At 50.2% G+C, this 16,036-nt stretch overlaps 1 protein-coding gene across 2 annotated transcripts in view; it reads right to left on the bottom strand.

Annotated features, from left to right (window-relative positions):
• SNED1 (sushi, nidogen and EGF like domains 1) overlaps positions 1–16,036 on the bottom strand; it is a 61,865-nt gene that overhangs the window by 30,548 nt on the left and 15,281 nt on the right. For both annotated transcript variants that reach the window (XM_084778338.1, XM_084778339.1), the window contains exons 2-12: positions 12,965–13,252; positions 10,335–10,475; positions 9,640–9,802; positions 7,484–7,609; positions 7,041–7,154; positions 3,503–3,616; positions 3,258–3,371; positions 2,013–2,138; positions 1,661–1,765; positions 1,427–1,540; positions 781–897 (exon numbers count right to left, since the gene is read on the bottom strand). In XM_084778338.1, the coding sequence (XP_084634464.1) occupies positions 781–897; positions 1,427–1,540; positions 1,661–1,765; positions 2,013–2,138; positions 3,258–3,371; positions 3,503–3,616; positions 7,041–7,154; positions 7,484–7,609; positions 9,640–9,802; positions 10,335–10,475; positions 12,965–13,252 (1,522 nt within the window). The remainder of the gene's footprint in view (positions 1–780; positions 898–1,426; positions 1,541–1,660; positions 1,766–2,012; positions 2,139–3,257; positions 3,372–3,502; positions 3,617–7,040; positions 7,155–7,483; positions 7,610–9,639; positions 9,803–10,334; positions 10,476–12,964; positions 13,253–16,036) is intronic.

Here is a 16,036-nt window from a genome sequence, read left to right as displayed (position 1 = left end):
CTTCAGGGACAGAGGAAGCTGTGAGGGTCTTAGGCACCTCTGACAGAAACCTGCTCTGGGGCATGTGGTACATAGCAGGAGAGGCAGTGTGGGGAGGCTCCCCATTAGCCCACTGTGGTTTTGGCTTTCCTGCCAGCCAGGGTTTTGGATGCCCAGAGCCCTGAGCTTGGTTACCAAGGCCTTCGGTCAAGGCTGTGCCTGAGATGCCTGGTTTGAAGATGTGTGTTACTGTGTTATTGCAAGAAAGGAATAGACTTCGGTAGCACTGGTGGAGACGGCAACCCCGGAAACACATTATAGAAGAATACTTACATTCTAGATGGTTAAATGTAAATGTAGATTTCTCTATGTTAAGCTAAATTTAACAAAATCGGAATGAAAAACAATTAACTTCAATATGATGATTCTAGAATCTATTTGGAAAAATACTGAGGGAAAAATGAAGCCTGTTGAAGCTTGCAGACCAGAATAAGTTATGAAAATAATTGCCAAAAAATGGCGAGTCGCATGCTGCCCTAGATGGGCGGAACAAAGAACTTAAGGGGAGCCCTAGAAAGAATGATTATCTGATGAAACAGTGAAGGCAGGCGCACAAACAGCTGTGAGCTTGTGGGCTGGGAGCTCTCCGTGGTGCTGACGGCAGAGGCTGGGAGGCGCATGCCCCGTCCCATTCCTGTCGCCTTCCCCCCACTCCCCCCTTCCGCCCCCGCCCGCGCCCTACCCCCTCGCTACTCTCCAGATCCCATCCCGCGCCCCACTTCCCTCCCCTCCCTCCATCACCTTTCTCGCAGTGCCTTCCGTGGAACCCACGTGGGCACTCGCACGTGTAAGAGTCGTCGTGGGCATCACAGGAACCTCCATTAAAGCAAGGGTCGGAGTCGCAGGGTGAAGGCAGAGCTGTGGGAAGAGGGGAAAGGCTGTCCTAGACCACGTGCCCTGCCAGGGTCACCTTGACATCCCTTCTGGCTGAAACCAAGTCACTTAAAATACACTCTGCATTGCTCCCCGTGGCCTAAGGCCTCAACTCCTGGAGTTTCTCCAACTCTTGATTTTAGCAACATTCAAGCTTCCGATCCAACAAGGTAACTTTGACCTGTGGCACTGACAGCATGATCATCCATATAATTCCACATCACTTAACTGATCAGTGCCTTTACACTAGTGGTACAGAGCAGCAAGTGCATCAGGCACACATAACTGTGTCTGCTTTAAGGCCTGAGGGAAGATGGGATTGTGGTGTTGTATCTTTGTCAAAATGTCTTCCCTCAGGGAGTGAGGGAGAACACTGAAACACTGCCAAGTGAGGCGGTTGTCAGTGGCTACCTCACATTCAGGCTCTTCTGTCAACCCTGGCTCTGCGGCTTCACCTGCACCTTCTGCTAGCCCACTGTCCAGGATCCCTGCTGGCCTGTCCCTAGCCACTCACAGTGGCTGATGTTGTGGTCCGTGTGGCAGACGCAAAGGTAGCTCCCTCCATACTCCATGCAGTAGCCTCCATCTGGACACTGTGTGTTCATGTTGCAGGGCGTGGCTGTGACTTCTGTGAAGAAAGAAGCTCCTTTAGTGCCCATTCGTCTTCCTGGTGACCTTGTCTTCTTGAGGAAGCTCCTCCCCCAAGACCCAGTGACCCTGCTAAAGATGTCCAGGGCAAGAAACCCACCAAATTCACAGAGGAGCCCAAAGAAGCCTGGAGGACAGTGGCAGAGGGTCGCGTTGGCACCCAGGCACCTGCCGCCATTCCGGCACGCGCAGTCACTGGGGATTCCTGTGTGGAAATAGGGGAGAGACGCACGTGTGTAGAATGTAGCCCCTTTCTCCCAGCCCTAGCCAATCCTGGCCACCCTCCCAAAAAAAACTACTGACCACGCACACTCACACATACTTTTTTTTTCTCATGGAGTCTCCTGCATGTACAACCCAAAGAAGGCCCCTCCCCAACTCCGCTGCCACAGCAGGCCCCGCCCCCTCCCCTGCCCCAGCCTTGGGACATAGCCCCCACAGCCCCAACGCACTCTCTCTGCAGTCCAAGCCCATGAAACCTTCAGGGCATTCACACACGTATCCCTGGTCAGCATCCACACAGGTGCCTCCATTCTTGCAGGGGTTGGAGAGGCAGGGGGAAGGCACCAGGTAGCTTCCTGCAAGAAAGACAGCGGTTAGTAGCCATCGTTAGATGAGAATGCTAGGGCAAGAGCAGGCATGGCTGCAGAGGCTGAAGAAGCTGGCCTCCTTGTGGGTTCCCACAGCTGTTCTCAGTGCCAAGGGAGATTCAAGTCAAATGCTCATCTTCCAGAAGCTGGCTTGGCCCAGGCTCCTTTTCGGGCGGGGACGGACACACACACACACACACACACACACACACACACACACACACACACACACACACACACACACACACAACCAGCAGTGCTGAAGACCACCCAGAGCTTCCACACCTCATTGACCAAACACTCCTGTTGGTAAAAGAGTTAAGATTTTCCAGTGATTACTAGTTTAACTGCTGTGGTTTTAAGCCACTGAGCCTTATTTCATGGCCCACAACATGGCCAGCCATAATGAAAATTCATGAGCACTGGGCAAAAACTGTGAGTGCTCTGTAGCTAGCTCTCTATTAGGCCAGGTGCAAGTCTTCCACGGCTTTAGCCATTTCTGTGTGTCCTATGAATACCAAATTATGGACCTGTTCATTTGTTTCAAAATCTATCATCTTTTAGCTCATGGTTTTGGGTATATTTATATCAGTTTAGGTTTGTCTTCTTGACAAATGATGACCTCTTTACCACAGGAAGTGGTTCCCTTCTTTCCCATTAGTATTTCCTACTCTAAGCTCATCATCTGTTGTTAATATGCTCAGCCTTCTTTTGCTAGTTTATTAATTTTTATTTTTTTCAGGTGTCCAATTTTTCCGCGTACTTTGAAATTTTTTTTTTTTTTTTGTAATTTATTTGTGTAGAAGCCTGTTTCCACTGTGTGCCAGGAAGGGGAAAATGCTAAAAGGACTAGAATCCTCTGAGTTGAGAAAAGGGACCTGGGAATTTGTCACCTATCCCTGATCATTATAGATGGACACCAACGTCCAGAAGGGACAGGCCCGCCCAGCCTCATATTGCATATGGCCTCCTTGCTTTTTGTTCTCCTGAGTTGGTGGCTCTGGAAGGACTGGGAGGGAAGAAGTCTGAGGGACAGGAAACAGTGGGTGGCTCAAGTGAAAGCCACTTTACAGTTGCAGTCGTTGTAGAGGACTGTGTGGCAGCTACCTGTCTCACAGTGAGGTCCCTCAAAGGGCTCCGCACAAATGCAGCTGTAGTTTCCAACAAGGTCTATGCATGATCCTCCGTTCAGGCATGGGTCTGAGCTGCATTCATCCACATCTAGGGGAAGTAAAAACGGGGGGATTACCTTAAGCCAGACCATGACCACCCTGAACCTGGCCAGAGGGGAACACCCCCCCAAGCTCTGCCTGCCACCCGTAGCACCCCCACCCCATGTGTAGGTCACTCACCTGTCTCACAGGTGGCCCCAGTGTATCCAGCCTGACACACACACACGGCAGAGCTGCTCTCTGCCTCGCACTGGCCACCGTTTTGACACACTTTGTTATCACATGGAGACTGGGCTACAAGTAAGGAGGAGTAGACAGGATACTGGAATCAGTGTCCTGCAGTGGACTGATGAACGCAAATCCCTGAAGACACGCTCTAGGCTCAATAAGAGGGTTGACACGCTCTAGGCTCATTGAGAGGGGACCCTGGCTATCTCTGGAGGACAAGCTGGGAGGGAGCCTGGCTACGGCAGTCCCAAAGGTACCTAAACCTCTCTATGAATTGGTTCTAGTTCAGTAAACCTAGCATGGAGGAAGGGCATGTGTGCCAGAGGGGGTGTCAGGGAGAACTAACCAGCTTTGGTCATTCTTCTAACAGTGGCTTCTGGGAACTTGGTGCCCCCAGTCTGTGTCAGTGGCTAAGGAGTGGCTGCTGCCCAGCTCTGCTCCTGCCCTCTGTGGCCAGTGCAGTAATACTCTTAGAGCCTCCCTGGGCTTTGGCAGGTGGACAGAGACATAGACCTTCTGACTCTCCACAGTAGTTCCCACATCTGCTTCTGCTGATGCAGTGAGGGCAAGTAGGGGCTAGTCTCTGCCTCAGGAATAGTAGGGGCTAGCCTCTGCTTCCGGAAAAGCTCTTTTGCCATGAATGCATTGCAACCATGCAGGACAAGGTGCCTCTGTCCACACTGGACAGCTGAGGGCTCACTGCAAACTGTTCTTACCAGGTGGAAATCCCACCTTTGTGTGTGCTTAAAATCACATTTCCTTTTCATTTCTTTCACAAATTTGTTCCGTGTGTGTGTGTGTGTGTGTGTGTGTGTGTGTGTGTGTGTGTGTGTTTGAGCATGTGCAGACCTCTTACTGTCTTTCAACCACAGTTTTCTCAAGTACAAATGTATGTGTGTGCACTGAAATTAAACACAGCTTTTTGTGACCATGAATCTTGATAGGATTGTTTTTCTAGAGTGAAGCTTGGATGTGGATGCTATTTGAAGACCCTTGATCTAAATCCTAGCTTCTTAAACTGTGATCTGAAAATCCTGTGGGTGGTTGCATAGCTGAAGTTGGATATTGTGGAAAAAAATCTGCAACAGTAAAATACTTCTGAATGCACAATAACTAAAAATTCAGGAACTGCATAATGAACCTGAGGTGGGTTTGGCAGTTGCACTGTGTTGACCTGCAGCTTCACTGCTGCCTTAGATCTGAGCACAAAGTGCACACTTTGCAAAGCACATGGCATGATGTCAGGCAAGACCAGTGAGCACTGCTTCAGCTCAGACTCCAGATGATGGGTACAATGAGTCACAGTTTTCTTATTGCACATATATGTTTTCTTTTCTAATACAAACATATCATCTTATGGAAGCAAAGACTTTTGCTGTTTTCCTACTGTTATTCTTCAGCATGTAAAAACCACATTAGTATTGTCTTTGAACTGTATGATAATAGAGCTTGGTAGTTTTCTCTTCCTCCACCCCTCCCCCCCACTTTCTCTTTCCAGGGTCTCTCTATGGAGCCCTGGGTGTCCTGGAACTCACTATGTAGACCAGTCTGGCTTTGAACTGCCTGACTCTGCCCTGGAGTGCTGGAACTAAAGGCATGAGCCACCAGGCCTGAGAGTTTGATTTTTTTTTTCTAGATTTTTTTGAGGCACGGTTTCTCTGTATAGCTTTGGCTAACCTGGAACTCACTCTGTAGACCAGGCTGGCTTTGAACTCACAGAAATCTGCTTGCCTCTGCCTCCCGCGTGTGTCTGAGATTAGAGGTGTGCACCGGCACTGCCTGGTAAGAGTTTGATTCTTAAAATTGCTGTTTGAGTCAACTAGAGTTTAATAAAATTGACTGAATTATTTTGTGATATATATATATATATATATATATATATATATACACATACATACATACATACATACATAAATGTGTGTGCACTTGCATGTGAGTGGAAGCCAGAGGTTAACCTTGTTTTTTGGGACAGGCATGGAAGTTGCTAATTTAGGATAGGGTGGCCTGCCCATAAGCTCTTGGGATCTTATCTGTCTGGGATGATAAAAGTACCCACTACCACACGTGGATCTTGTAGATAGGTTCCAGAAATCAATTTTAGGTTCTTATGCTTGAGTGGCAAGCACTTCATGAGCCATCTTTCAAATCCTGTGAGTTTTAGCTTTGACTCAAACATACTTCTGCCATCTTATACTATGCATACATGAGAAGCAGTATTCTTATCATTGATGCTTATGAAATCAAAATATTCATCAGCCCTGGAAAGTGTTGAAGATGCCCTATGTCCTGCAGTATCAAATATTCAGCCAAGATTTAACTCTTTATATAAAATAAACATGCACATTTACTTTATTAGTATGCAAATTTGCTTTCATCATTCTTTTTCCCCATCTCATGCAGCCTTGGCTGGCCTAGAACTTGCTACATAGACCAGGCTGACCTTGAATGTATAAAAGAGCCACTTGCCTCTGCCTCCCAAGTCCTGGTTTTAAAGGCATTCACCACCTCTTCTGGCTGCTTTCATGTTTAGTAAGTGGTAAAATTATATGTATAGCAAATAATTTTAAGAAAAATTTCATTATGATTTATCATCAGTAAATGATTTATCTAGTGAGTTTATGTACCTATATACATGGGATTGCATGAAAATTTCTTAAGTAAAAAGTGATCATGTGTAGAAGGGTTTATATATATATAAAACGATGGCTATAGTCTATTGAGGAGACTAAGGATGTGGAGGGGCTGAGCTGCGTCAGGAGTGGTAGTCACACTGTTTGACACTAAAGGGCCACCTTGGCCAAGCCTTTGGAGTAGACCATGTGGTAGGGTGGGGGCTAGAATGGAAGGGTCTACCTTCAGGGACAGTGCAGGGCAAGGAGGAGGAGGAGGAGGAGGAGGAGGAGGAGGAGGAGGAGGAGGAGGAGGAGGGCTCTGAGTAGAGAACTGGAGGCTGAACGGATTGGTGAGTGCTTCAGATGAACTGGACTGTGAAGACGAAGGGCTACAACAGTCTGGAAGCAGCGGGGGAGATGCACCTTCTCAGGCTGTGAGAACCTTGGACAGAGCAGTTGGTTCCGGGGCCAGTGGCATGTGAGGTAGAAGGGCCTGTGCTCTGGGAGCATGTGGCTAGCCCCTCCCCGCCTCAAAGCTGTCCCATCTTACCCCGGAAATCCTCCACCTTCTTACTCCTAGAAGACTCGTGACTCTGATCCTGGCCCAGTGGAGGATGCTCATCTATTCCAGGGCTTCATCCTCAACCTAGTGCCAGGGCCAGGAAGTCTGTGTCTGCTATACGTCACCCATGCTTGCTCCTGCCCACACTGTAAGACAAGTCACTCCCCTGACACTGGGCTCCTGCACTCCCTCACGATGGAACTCTCTGGGCTGCACACTCTGGTGCCAAAGCCCTGCAGTCCTCAGTCCCAATCATACCTAGCTATGCATCTTCCATCTTGCAGCCGGCAGGGCCGGCGGGGCGGGGCCTGCTCACCTGATTCACAGGTGAGTCCCTTGAAGCCGGCTGGGCACTGGCAGCTGAAACTGTTGACGCCGTGGGTGCAGGTCCCACCGTTCTGACATGGATGGGAAGCACACTCGTTCACATCTGAAACATGGAGCAGGCTGGGGCCTCAGTAGAGGAAACTGTGAAGGAATTGCCAGGGCTTTGGGTAGGGGTGGAGGACAGACTAAGCCCCGAACCCAGACAGGCCTTGACTTAGAGTGGTAAGGTGGGGAGCACTCACTGTCATGTAACTATAGCATTTGGCCTCCATCAGTTCCTACCTCAACGAGGACAGAGACCTTTGACCTCAAAGACACTGTCTGCCCTACAGTGTTTCCCTGAGCCTGGTATATGACCATGTGAGTGAAGGAACGATGTGGTACAGGGCAGTCGGTGGATGCCTTGGCCCCACCCATGTGCTAGTGACTCACCCAGGTGGCATCTCCGCCCTGTGAAGCCAGCCAGACAGGAGCAGGTGTAGGAGGGGTTGCCGGTGACGCAGTCATCAATGCACTTGCCGCCATTGAGGCATGGGCGCAGGACCAGGCACACAGAGGCTGTGGACACAGGAAGGAGCCCAAGCCTCATGCCACTGCATCTAGGGTATGGGCAGGAGAGCCACATGCAATGGCTGTCTCTCCCTTCCCTCCATCAAAGGGTCAGTCTAGTGACCATGGCATTGGTGACAGGGCATCTTTGTGTCCAGTTTCTGGGTCCCTGAGCTGGAGCCCAGTTTGCCTGGCAGGTACTTTTGCCAGGATCTCTTGCTGATCACTAGTGTCCCAGGGTCTGACTCTGGCTTCCTGTGGAGGCAGACACCCCCAGAATCAACTATACCCTTAGCTCCTTTTATCTCTCTAACCCTTTCCATCTCTACCATCTACACTTCTAGAAGCTCAGGGGTGCTCAGCCACCCTCCTGATTTTCTAAGTTGGCCCTTAGTCATCACAGCAAGAGGTTATCACAGCATGGCCTCCCAGGGTTCCCTGGAGCCCTTAGCAATCTCCCAAACACAGTTCTATGAGGTCAGGCCAGACTCCTGAAATAAGAGGTTAGTCACAAATCGGCAGGTGATCAGAAAGTCTCCAGGAATCCAATCGCTTGTTACTAGTAGCGCTCCACGAAGAATCCAGGGAGGACAAACAACCCACCACACTATTCAGACTGTGGGTATCTTCTGGGCAGGAAGCTTACCTTTCTGTCACATGGGATCATTTAGCAATGCTGTGCTCACCTGGCCTACTTGAAGTCTGGCTGCCCTGTAGCGGCCATGGCCAGGAGAGGAGCCTGGCCTGCTTAGGAGTTAGATTCCAGACACAAGGCACCGACCACCTCTCAGGCACCACCCATCCTCCCTTCTTGAGCAAGCTCCTGTCTATGTAATGGGCCACAGCTGCCCCTGGATTGCAGTATAGCTGTGTCGCTGGCTCCTAGAGGTACCACCAGCACCAGGGCATCTCTGCAGCTGTTTCCTGTGCTGTCTTATCTGAGACCCAGGAAAAGGTGCTTCACAATAGGTTGGGGCCTGAAAGGGACTGGCTGGATCCTCTTCTGGGAGTCCCCCGCCCCAGCAGAGCTTGAGTAGTTTGAAAAGCATGGGTTGCATCTCACCGGAACCTAACACGCTGGCCTCTGGCAAAGGACCTGTCCTCCCAGCCCCCATCACAAAGCAGCTCCCCAGGACCTCTTCAGATGGCACTGTCCAGAGTCCCAGTGCCAGAGCTGACTGCTGACCAAGTACAGGGCTTGGGCTGCCCTGGGGTTCTGGTCTCTTAAATGTTCCACTTGCTGCCCTGGGGCTGGGATGGCACCTGGTTCATCTTTGACTTTCCAGGCTGGCCTGCTATGTACACTCAGGTGGATCTTAGTACCCAGGGAGCCAAGTGTGTGCCATCTCCTTCCTCCCCAGCCTTGCATGTCCTCAGTATACCCTTCCTCATCACCCTTTCACCATATGGGCTCCATGACCCGCAGCTGCTCTGTGTGGTCTCGCAGCTAAGTTCTCTTTGGTGGACACAGTGCTGGGGAAAAGCATGCTGTTGTGCTGCCTCATCCACACGAGGAACACATTTGTGGGGTGGGTCCCAGCCTGCGCCTATCTTCAACCCAGGTTTAGGAGGGTTTGTGATGAATTCATCTGATTGGCAGGTCAGCCAGCCAATGCCTTGACACCTTTGCATTGTGTGCAGGGTGTTTCAGGATGTGCTATCTTCTAGAAACCACATGGCAGTAGAGTTGGCGCTACTGAGTGGGGCGCCCAGTCTGTGCTGCTGGGGCCATCTGCCTGCTTGTGCCACTAGACCAGAAAGACCTAAGATGGTCTGGCTTGTCTCCACCATCATCAGGCCTATGGAGGCCCCTGTCACCCATCACCCCTGAGATGGAGACAAGGGTAGGGTGCGGGCAGGGGCAGCCCTGCTCTGTTCCTCTCCCCAGAAGACACAGGTCACCCAAGGCATGGGACAGGATGGGCTGTGGGACGGGGAGGGTGGGTGGGGATTTAGTGAGGAGGGGGATAGTTCTAGCCCCTGTGCCCCACCCCTACTGCCACCGAGTTCCTTAACCCTCCCCTCCCTGAGCCTCTTACTTGTATGGCCGCAGCCCCCCACTCGCACCTGGGCATCATCGATTCTAAACGCCCAGCGCCCGGGCACGCCCACGTTGGTGGTGGTCTCCACCTCAGCCATGTCTGCTGTGCGCGACCCAGGGATGTTGAAGTATCGGTGCCCATCACCTGCATTGAAACCTGCCTGGGGGCGGGGCAGAGAGGGAGGCAGGTCTCCTTCCAGTCCCTCAGGATGGCCCAAGTCAAGGGAGGTGGAGAGACAGCCTTGTGAGCAGAGGACTTTGCAGATGTTGGGGTCTCTCCAGCTAAGTGTGGTGCTGGACCTCCTCCCTAGCTTCTAGCACTCACCACTTAGCATCTAGGCCTCACTTAAGGCCCAAGAGAAGTGCCACACCATGAGAAAGTTGGGGACAGGAGGTGAGTTGAAGAGTTGGGGGATGGGCACAACCCAACAGAGTCTTCTTGCCACATCTGGGAATGAAACCTTTATGAGGGAGGAAGGGGCAAAGGTACTAGAGGCTATATTGTGGTTTGGGGCACCGAGTGGCTGGAAGGACACAGAGTTACTGTGGCTGCCATGCACTGATCTCTGCATAGGTCTGGAAGGGAACAGCTATCTGCTACAGTGAAGGTCTGCCTACTTCTCCTGCCCATGTCACCTTGGCAGGAGGAACAGGGGCCCCTGAGCACTGGGCACCAATTCTGTCCCGGCCTACCTGGGCTGCGATGCCTCCCAAGCCGTCAGCATCCCCGCCGCTGCTGGCATGCGTGCCTGTGGTCCACAAGATGGACTCATAGTTGAAGATGGTGAAGGAGAACCGGCCATCGGTGATGAGCACTGTTTGGAATGTGTTGACCTGCCAGGAGAGGGGGCTAGCTGTGACTGGCTACACTCCCTGCCCCACATCAGAGGCCCTTTCTCCCCCAAATGGACGGCCACGCAAGGCAGGACCACAGTGGTTTTGTCTATCTCTACAGCCTGGTGCTCATCTACCGCACTGTTAAGGGGCGGGACCAGAACACCTGGAGCAGACACTGTCCCCAGCCTCAAGGGGCTCAGACTCCCGCAGAGGCTGGGGTACAGACACACAGTGGGCTAGCTCTCACTCAACCAAACCCACAAACAGAGAGAAAAGCAGCTTTTAGTATTAGTTTCACTGTTTCCATGGACTTTGACTCCATGAACATCCCTGAGAAGTGCACCCTGAGAGTGTTTCAGACTGGGGTGAGGAAACGATTAGGCAAAGCTAGCATCATGCCCCACGCCACATTGTTCATGAAAACAAATCCCAAACCAAGTATGTTTTAAAACAAAACTCACAGAAGTCCTAGAAGAAAATACAGGGAAACACACATTGCATCCCAAAGAAGGACTTCTGTGATATTTATTAACAGCAAATGCCAAAAGAGAGATCAATACATTTATGGACAAAAACAAACAAACAAACAAAAAACAAAAAAACAACAACAACAAAACAAAAAAACTTCTTAGGAAAAATGCTGTAATATCAAAATGATTGGCAGACAGCAAAAAAAAAAAAAGTATAACATATGACAGACAAGAATGCTGATATCCTTTATATCCAGAATAGCTTAGGACAATAAAAAAGGACCCTAAGCATTAAGAAAACTAGGATTAAGGTGTGAATAAGCACATCGTCACCTAATGCTGTAGCAATGATACTAGGAAAAAAAAAGTCCAACATGTATGTCAGCCAAAGATATCCAAGTTTAAAAGAAGCATTCCTTGTTCTGCCTACAGGGTTAGCAAAGAAGGAAGAAGATGACAGTGTACTTATCTGGGGTGCAGAGAACAGGCACCTCCAAACGGACACTGTGAGAGGTCAGCAGACTGCTCTGGGGATATGTGTGTCACAGAAGAATCTCAAACGGCCATGCCATCAGGCACGGGTAGTACATGGGCCTATCTCAGAGTCCGAGCTTGTTTCCGTCACTGGAACCAATGAAAAGCTGAACAGGAATCGCTCTTATGTAAGCCCTGGCGGGAACGACCGTAAGCAGACAAGCGCTGCCCAGGTGGCTGGAAGGGTGATGGTCAGCAAAGGCCAGTGGTGTGGGGTGTGGGGTGCTGTGGGGGCCTAATGAGCCCCTCCAACTGCTGCTGCCTGATTAGATGGCACTTCCTAGCATGTCCCTACACCTGCTGTCTTTGTTAGGGGCTTATATAAGCCCCACAGTCCAGCCTTGTCTTGTTGGCTCTGTCCAGGGTTGTCATCCAGTACTTGGGACAATGTCTACCACCCAGAAGGTGCCCTTCAGAAGTCCCTATTGTGTGAATAAATAGGGTTGAAAGGCCAATTGCATCCCAGGGCTTCTTTCTATGTGGCTTAGCTTCCAGAATAGGCCTATCTATAGTAAGTGCTGGAAAACAGCCTGTCTGGGTGGGCAGCAGCATCTGACCACACTTGCCAAAGACACAGAGAACTCAGCTGCTCCATCTAGCTGAATACCATTACCAAGGAGTGAGTCAGAACAGCCAGGCATGGAGGCACATACCTGTAAACCCAGCACTCTGGAGAGCAACGTGATAGCATCAGGAATTGAATGAAGGTCAATCCACAACTTACATAGCAAGTTTGAAGCCAACCTGGGTTACATTATACCCTACTCCAAACAAACAAACAAACCCCCCAAAATACCAAGAAAAGCTGGACTGGTGGTTCAGCTGTATGAGTGCTTGCCACACAAGTATATCCATCACTAGGACAAACTGGGACATGGCTGCACATAAGCCTGTAACTTCAATGCTGGGGGGTTGATGGAGACAGAAGGATTGCGTTAGTTTTGTTGGTTGCTAGGCTAACTCAAAGCTCAAAGACCCCCATCTAGATGATATACAAGAAGGAGAAAATGACACAGAACAGGACACCCAGCACCTCCCTCTGACCTGTCCATAGGCACGCACATGTGCAGATGTAGATGTGCATACACCACACACACACACACACACACACACACACACACACACACACACACACTATAAGAACTAACCAAACAAAAAACATCCCACCTCGAACAGACCCTTCTGACCCTGCCCCATCCTAGAACTGTTAGAGAGCAAAGCCATTCCAACAGAAACCCGTTTAGCACCATGGCTCCACTGCATCTCACACATGAGAGCGGGTGTGCTGGGCTTCCCGATTTACTGAGGCCCAGGAAGGGTGAGGCTCTGCCCTCCTCCACACTGGCCCTGTGATTTCAGAAAAGCGATATTACCTTGAGCCCAGAGTGCTTCTCGAGTATAGACCATCGATACCTAGCCTGCCTTGGCAGCTCCCAACCACATAGCCTCCCCCTCCCAGGCCACACAGCCACTTGGACTCACGGGGGAAGAGGAGCTGCCTCCAAAGAAGGTCACACGGTACCAGGTGGCAACAAAAACCCAGGTAGCCGAGAAGTCCGGGAGCTCAGGAAAGTACCGTCTGATGTCCTCCGTGGCTCTACGCAGCATGGCCGGGTCGGTGGCCTCCCGGTAGTAGACATCGCCTGCACGTCGGTTGTCCACATCTGCCCAGAAGGCTGCTACCACACAGCGGTCTTTGGCGATGGGGAAGGCCACGGGGGTGAACTGAGAAACCTCCTTCAGGAAGGAGATGATCCCGTTATTGTTCACCTGTGAGGCAAAAAGCCAGGAAAATGAAGGACTAGGCACAGCAGAAGGTGGTCATCCCAGTAGCATCCCAGCATCCTCTAGGAGTGATCCAGCTCAGGCAGGCATCCCAAGCTGGCTGGCAGCCCCCCGAGGCCCGGAATGGGACCGTGTGGTCCTATTCTATCCTCTCATGCAGCTTGTGTAGCCAGGCTCTGACCTGTGTGCTATGCCACTGGCTTGGTTGCTACCCAGGGCAGACTCTAGCATGGGACACCGAGACAGTGGGTCAGCGTTCCTGCATCGAGCCGAGTTTGGAATGGTAAATGGGAAGCTCAGGGACCAGCATGGCTTAGAGAGGCTGTGATGGCCAAGTTGGGGAGCGTGTGCTTGGGCCTCCAGGCAGCCAGGAGGCTCTGGCCCAGGCTCTGCAACTTGAAAGATACGCAACCCTGAGACAACTTAGCCTACCTCTCTGTGATCTGACCCAGGGCTAGAAAAGCAGAAAGCCGACTGCAGGAAGCCATTCTCAAGAGAGTTGACAGACAACAGTCAGGATCGGCCTAGGTGCCCACAGCTGACTTTTTGTTTTGTTTTAGCTTAACTTTTATTGTTGTTGTAGTTGTTTTATTTTACATCCTGACTGCAGTCCCCCCTCCCTCCTCTCCTCCCAGTCCCTCCCTCCACCTCCCCTCTGCCTGGCTCCATCCACTCCTCCCTTTCCCTTCAGAAAAAGGCAGACCTCCCATAGATATCAACCAAACATGACATATCAAGTTTCGGTAAGGCTAGTAGGCACCTCCTCTCCTATTAAGGCTGGACAAGGCAACCCAGTATGAGGAAAAGGGTCCCACAAGCTGGCAACAGAGTCAGAGACAGCCCCTGCTCCCACAAGAAGACCAAGCTACACAACTTTAACATATGGACAGAGGGCCCAGGTCAGCTTCATGCAGGCTCCCTGGTTGGCAGTTCAGTCTCTGTGAGCCCCTATGAGCCCAGGTTAATTTATTCTGCGGCTTTTCGTGTGGTGTCCCTGACCCCTCTGGCTCCTACAATCCTTCCTCCTCCTCCTGCACAGGATTCCCAGAGCCCCACCTGATGCTTGGCACTGGGTCTCTGCTGACGGCTGACACTTCATGGAGGCTGGAGAAGAGAGGAGTTTCATGCCTTGCATGTGCCAGAAGACAGCAGTGGCAACATAAAAACCTAGACTCAGATGAGCCACTAAAGCTAAATGAAGGTAATTTACACAAGCAGTAGTAAATGCACGCACAGCAACACAGACCCATACTTAAGGAAACTGGGTCAGAGATACAAGAAGGAAAGAAAGGAAAGAAAGGAGGAGTTAAAGCATAAATCCAAGTGACCAAAGGGAACACTACAGCTCATGGAACAATGCAGAAAAGTCTACAAATTAAAACTTAGGACAGTGAAAGCATACAGACTGGGAAAGGCATCAATCTGAGGCCGCCTCAGGTCACAGCACATTCCAAGTCGGGGTAAAGGTACAGAGGAACCTGTTAACAGCCTCTGGCATGTTATAGGCTGCATCGTACCAGCTGTGGAATCGCTGAGACCACAGAGCCAGCACATCCTTGACTGAGAGAGTTGAGATGGAGTAGCTAAGATACTCAGAATACAGAGAAAAAGCATAAGGATGAAACGGATAGAACAAACAGCAAGCAATACAGATGGGACCAACCGTCAGTCAGATGAAACTTAACAGTGCGGAGAGATGCAGATGCAGACACCTGTGTTAGCTACACAGTAAGTTAAAATGAACGAAAAGTTCTAGATTGAAGGTAAACTATGTAAACGCCCACCGAAGGGAAGCCTGTATGGTTGTACTGTCATCAGAGAAAGCAGACCGCGAGGCCAAGTGGATTACTAGAGGCAAATGCCGCTTCACAGCGACCAGGTGGATGTAATGGCTTCACACCTCAGCATTCCTAACGGGGCCTCAGCAGATGAGAGGGTGACAAATGGACACTTCATGACCGTGGTGGGACATCTCAGAATGTTCTCTGGTAAAATGTTTGGCCAAGAATGTGTGGGCTGATGAGGTAGTGTGGTAGGGGAAGCATTTACCACGGCCCTGAGCCAGTCTCTGCCAGCTAGAGGCAAGGCCAAGAGCTCAGCCTTGAGAGACAACATACTGTCCTCCTGGGGATGCAGAGCAGGCTTCCTGCCAAGCCAGGCTCCTAAGCTAAGAGGGAAAACCCACGGTCTGTGTGGCATCTACTTGGGCCTTCATGTTGTCCCCGAACACTTAGTAAAGAAATACAGACAGAAGACCTCTCTCGTGAGGCTCACATGACTTGCCCAGGATGGACAGTTGCTGACCAGCATCATGTATATAACTGTCTTGCATCTAATAATATGTAAGTGGCGCAAATGACTCATTGTCATCAGGTTGTGACTTTGTTAGGAATATGAGGCATGACTTATATTAGAAACTACTTTGTTTACTATTAAACTAACTTTCATCAATTTAAATTACAAATTGGAAAAAATTGAAGGAGAAATCCCTAGTCTATACTTAAAAGTTGGGTATGGCCATAAGTATCTGTAATCCCAGAGACAGACAGATCTCAAGAGTTCGCCTTGGTACTTCTGGGCACTTCTGGGCATGGAGGCCTCATGAGAAGTTTGTTTGGTTTTTTTTAGTTATTTCTTTTATTTTTTGAGATCATAATATATCATTTTTCCCTTCCTTTTCCTCTTGCCAAACCCTCCCATATATCTTTCTGTTCCCTTTAAAATGAATTCCCTCTCTTTCTCATTCATTATTGTTATATGCACATATGT

The sequence above is a fragment of the Acomys minous genome (assembly GCF_964271855.1).
Source record: "Acomys minous genome assembly, chromosome: 4".
Taxonomy (NCBI): Eukaryota; Metazoa; Chordata; class Mammalia; order Rodentia; family Muridae; genus Acomys; species Acomys minous.
This window is presented reverse-complemented; position numbering and strand designations above follow the sequence as displayed.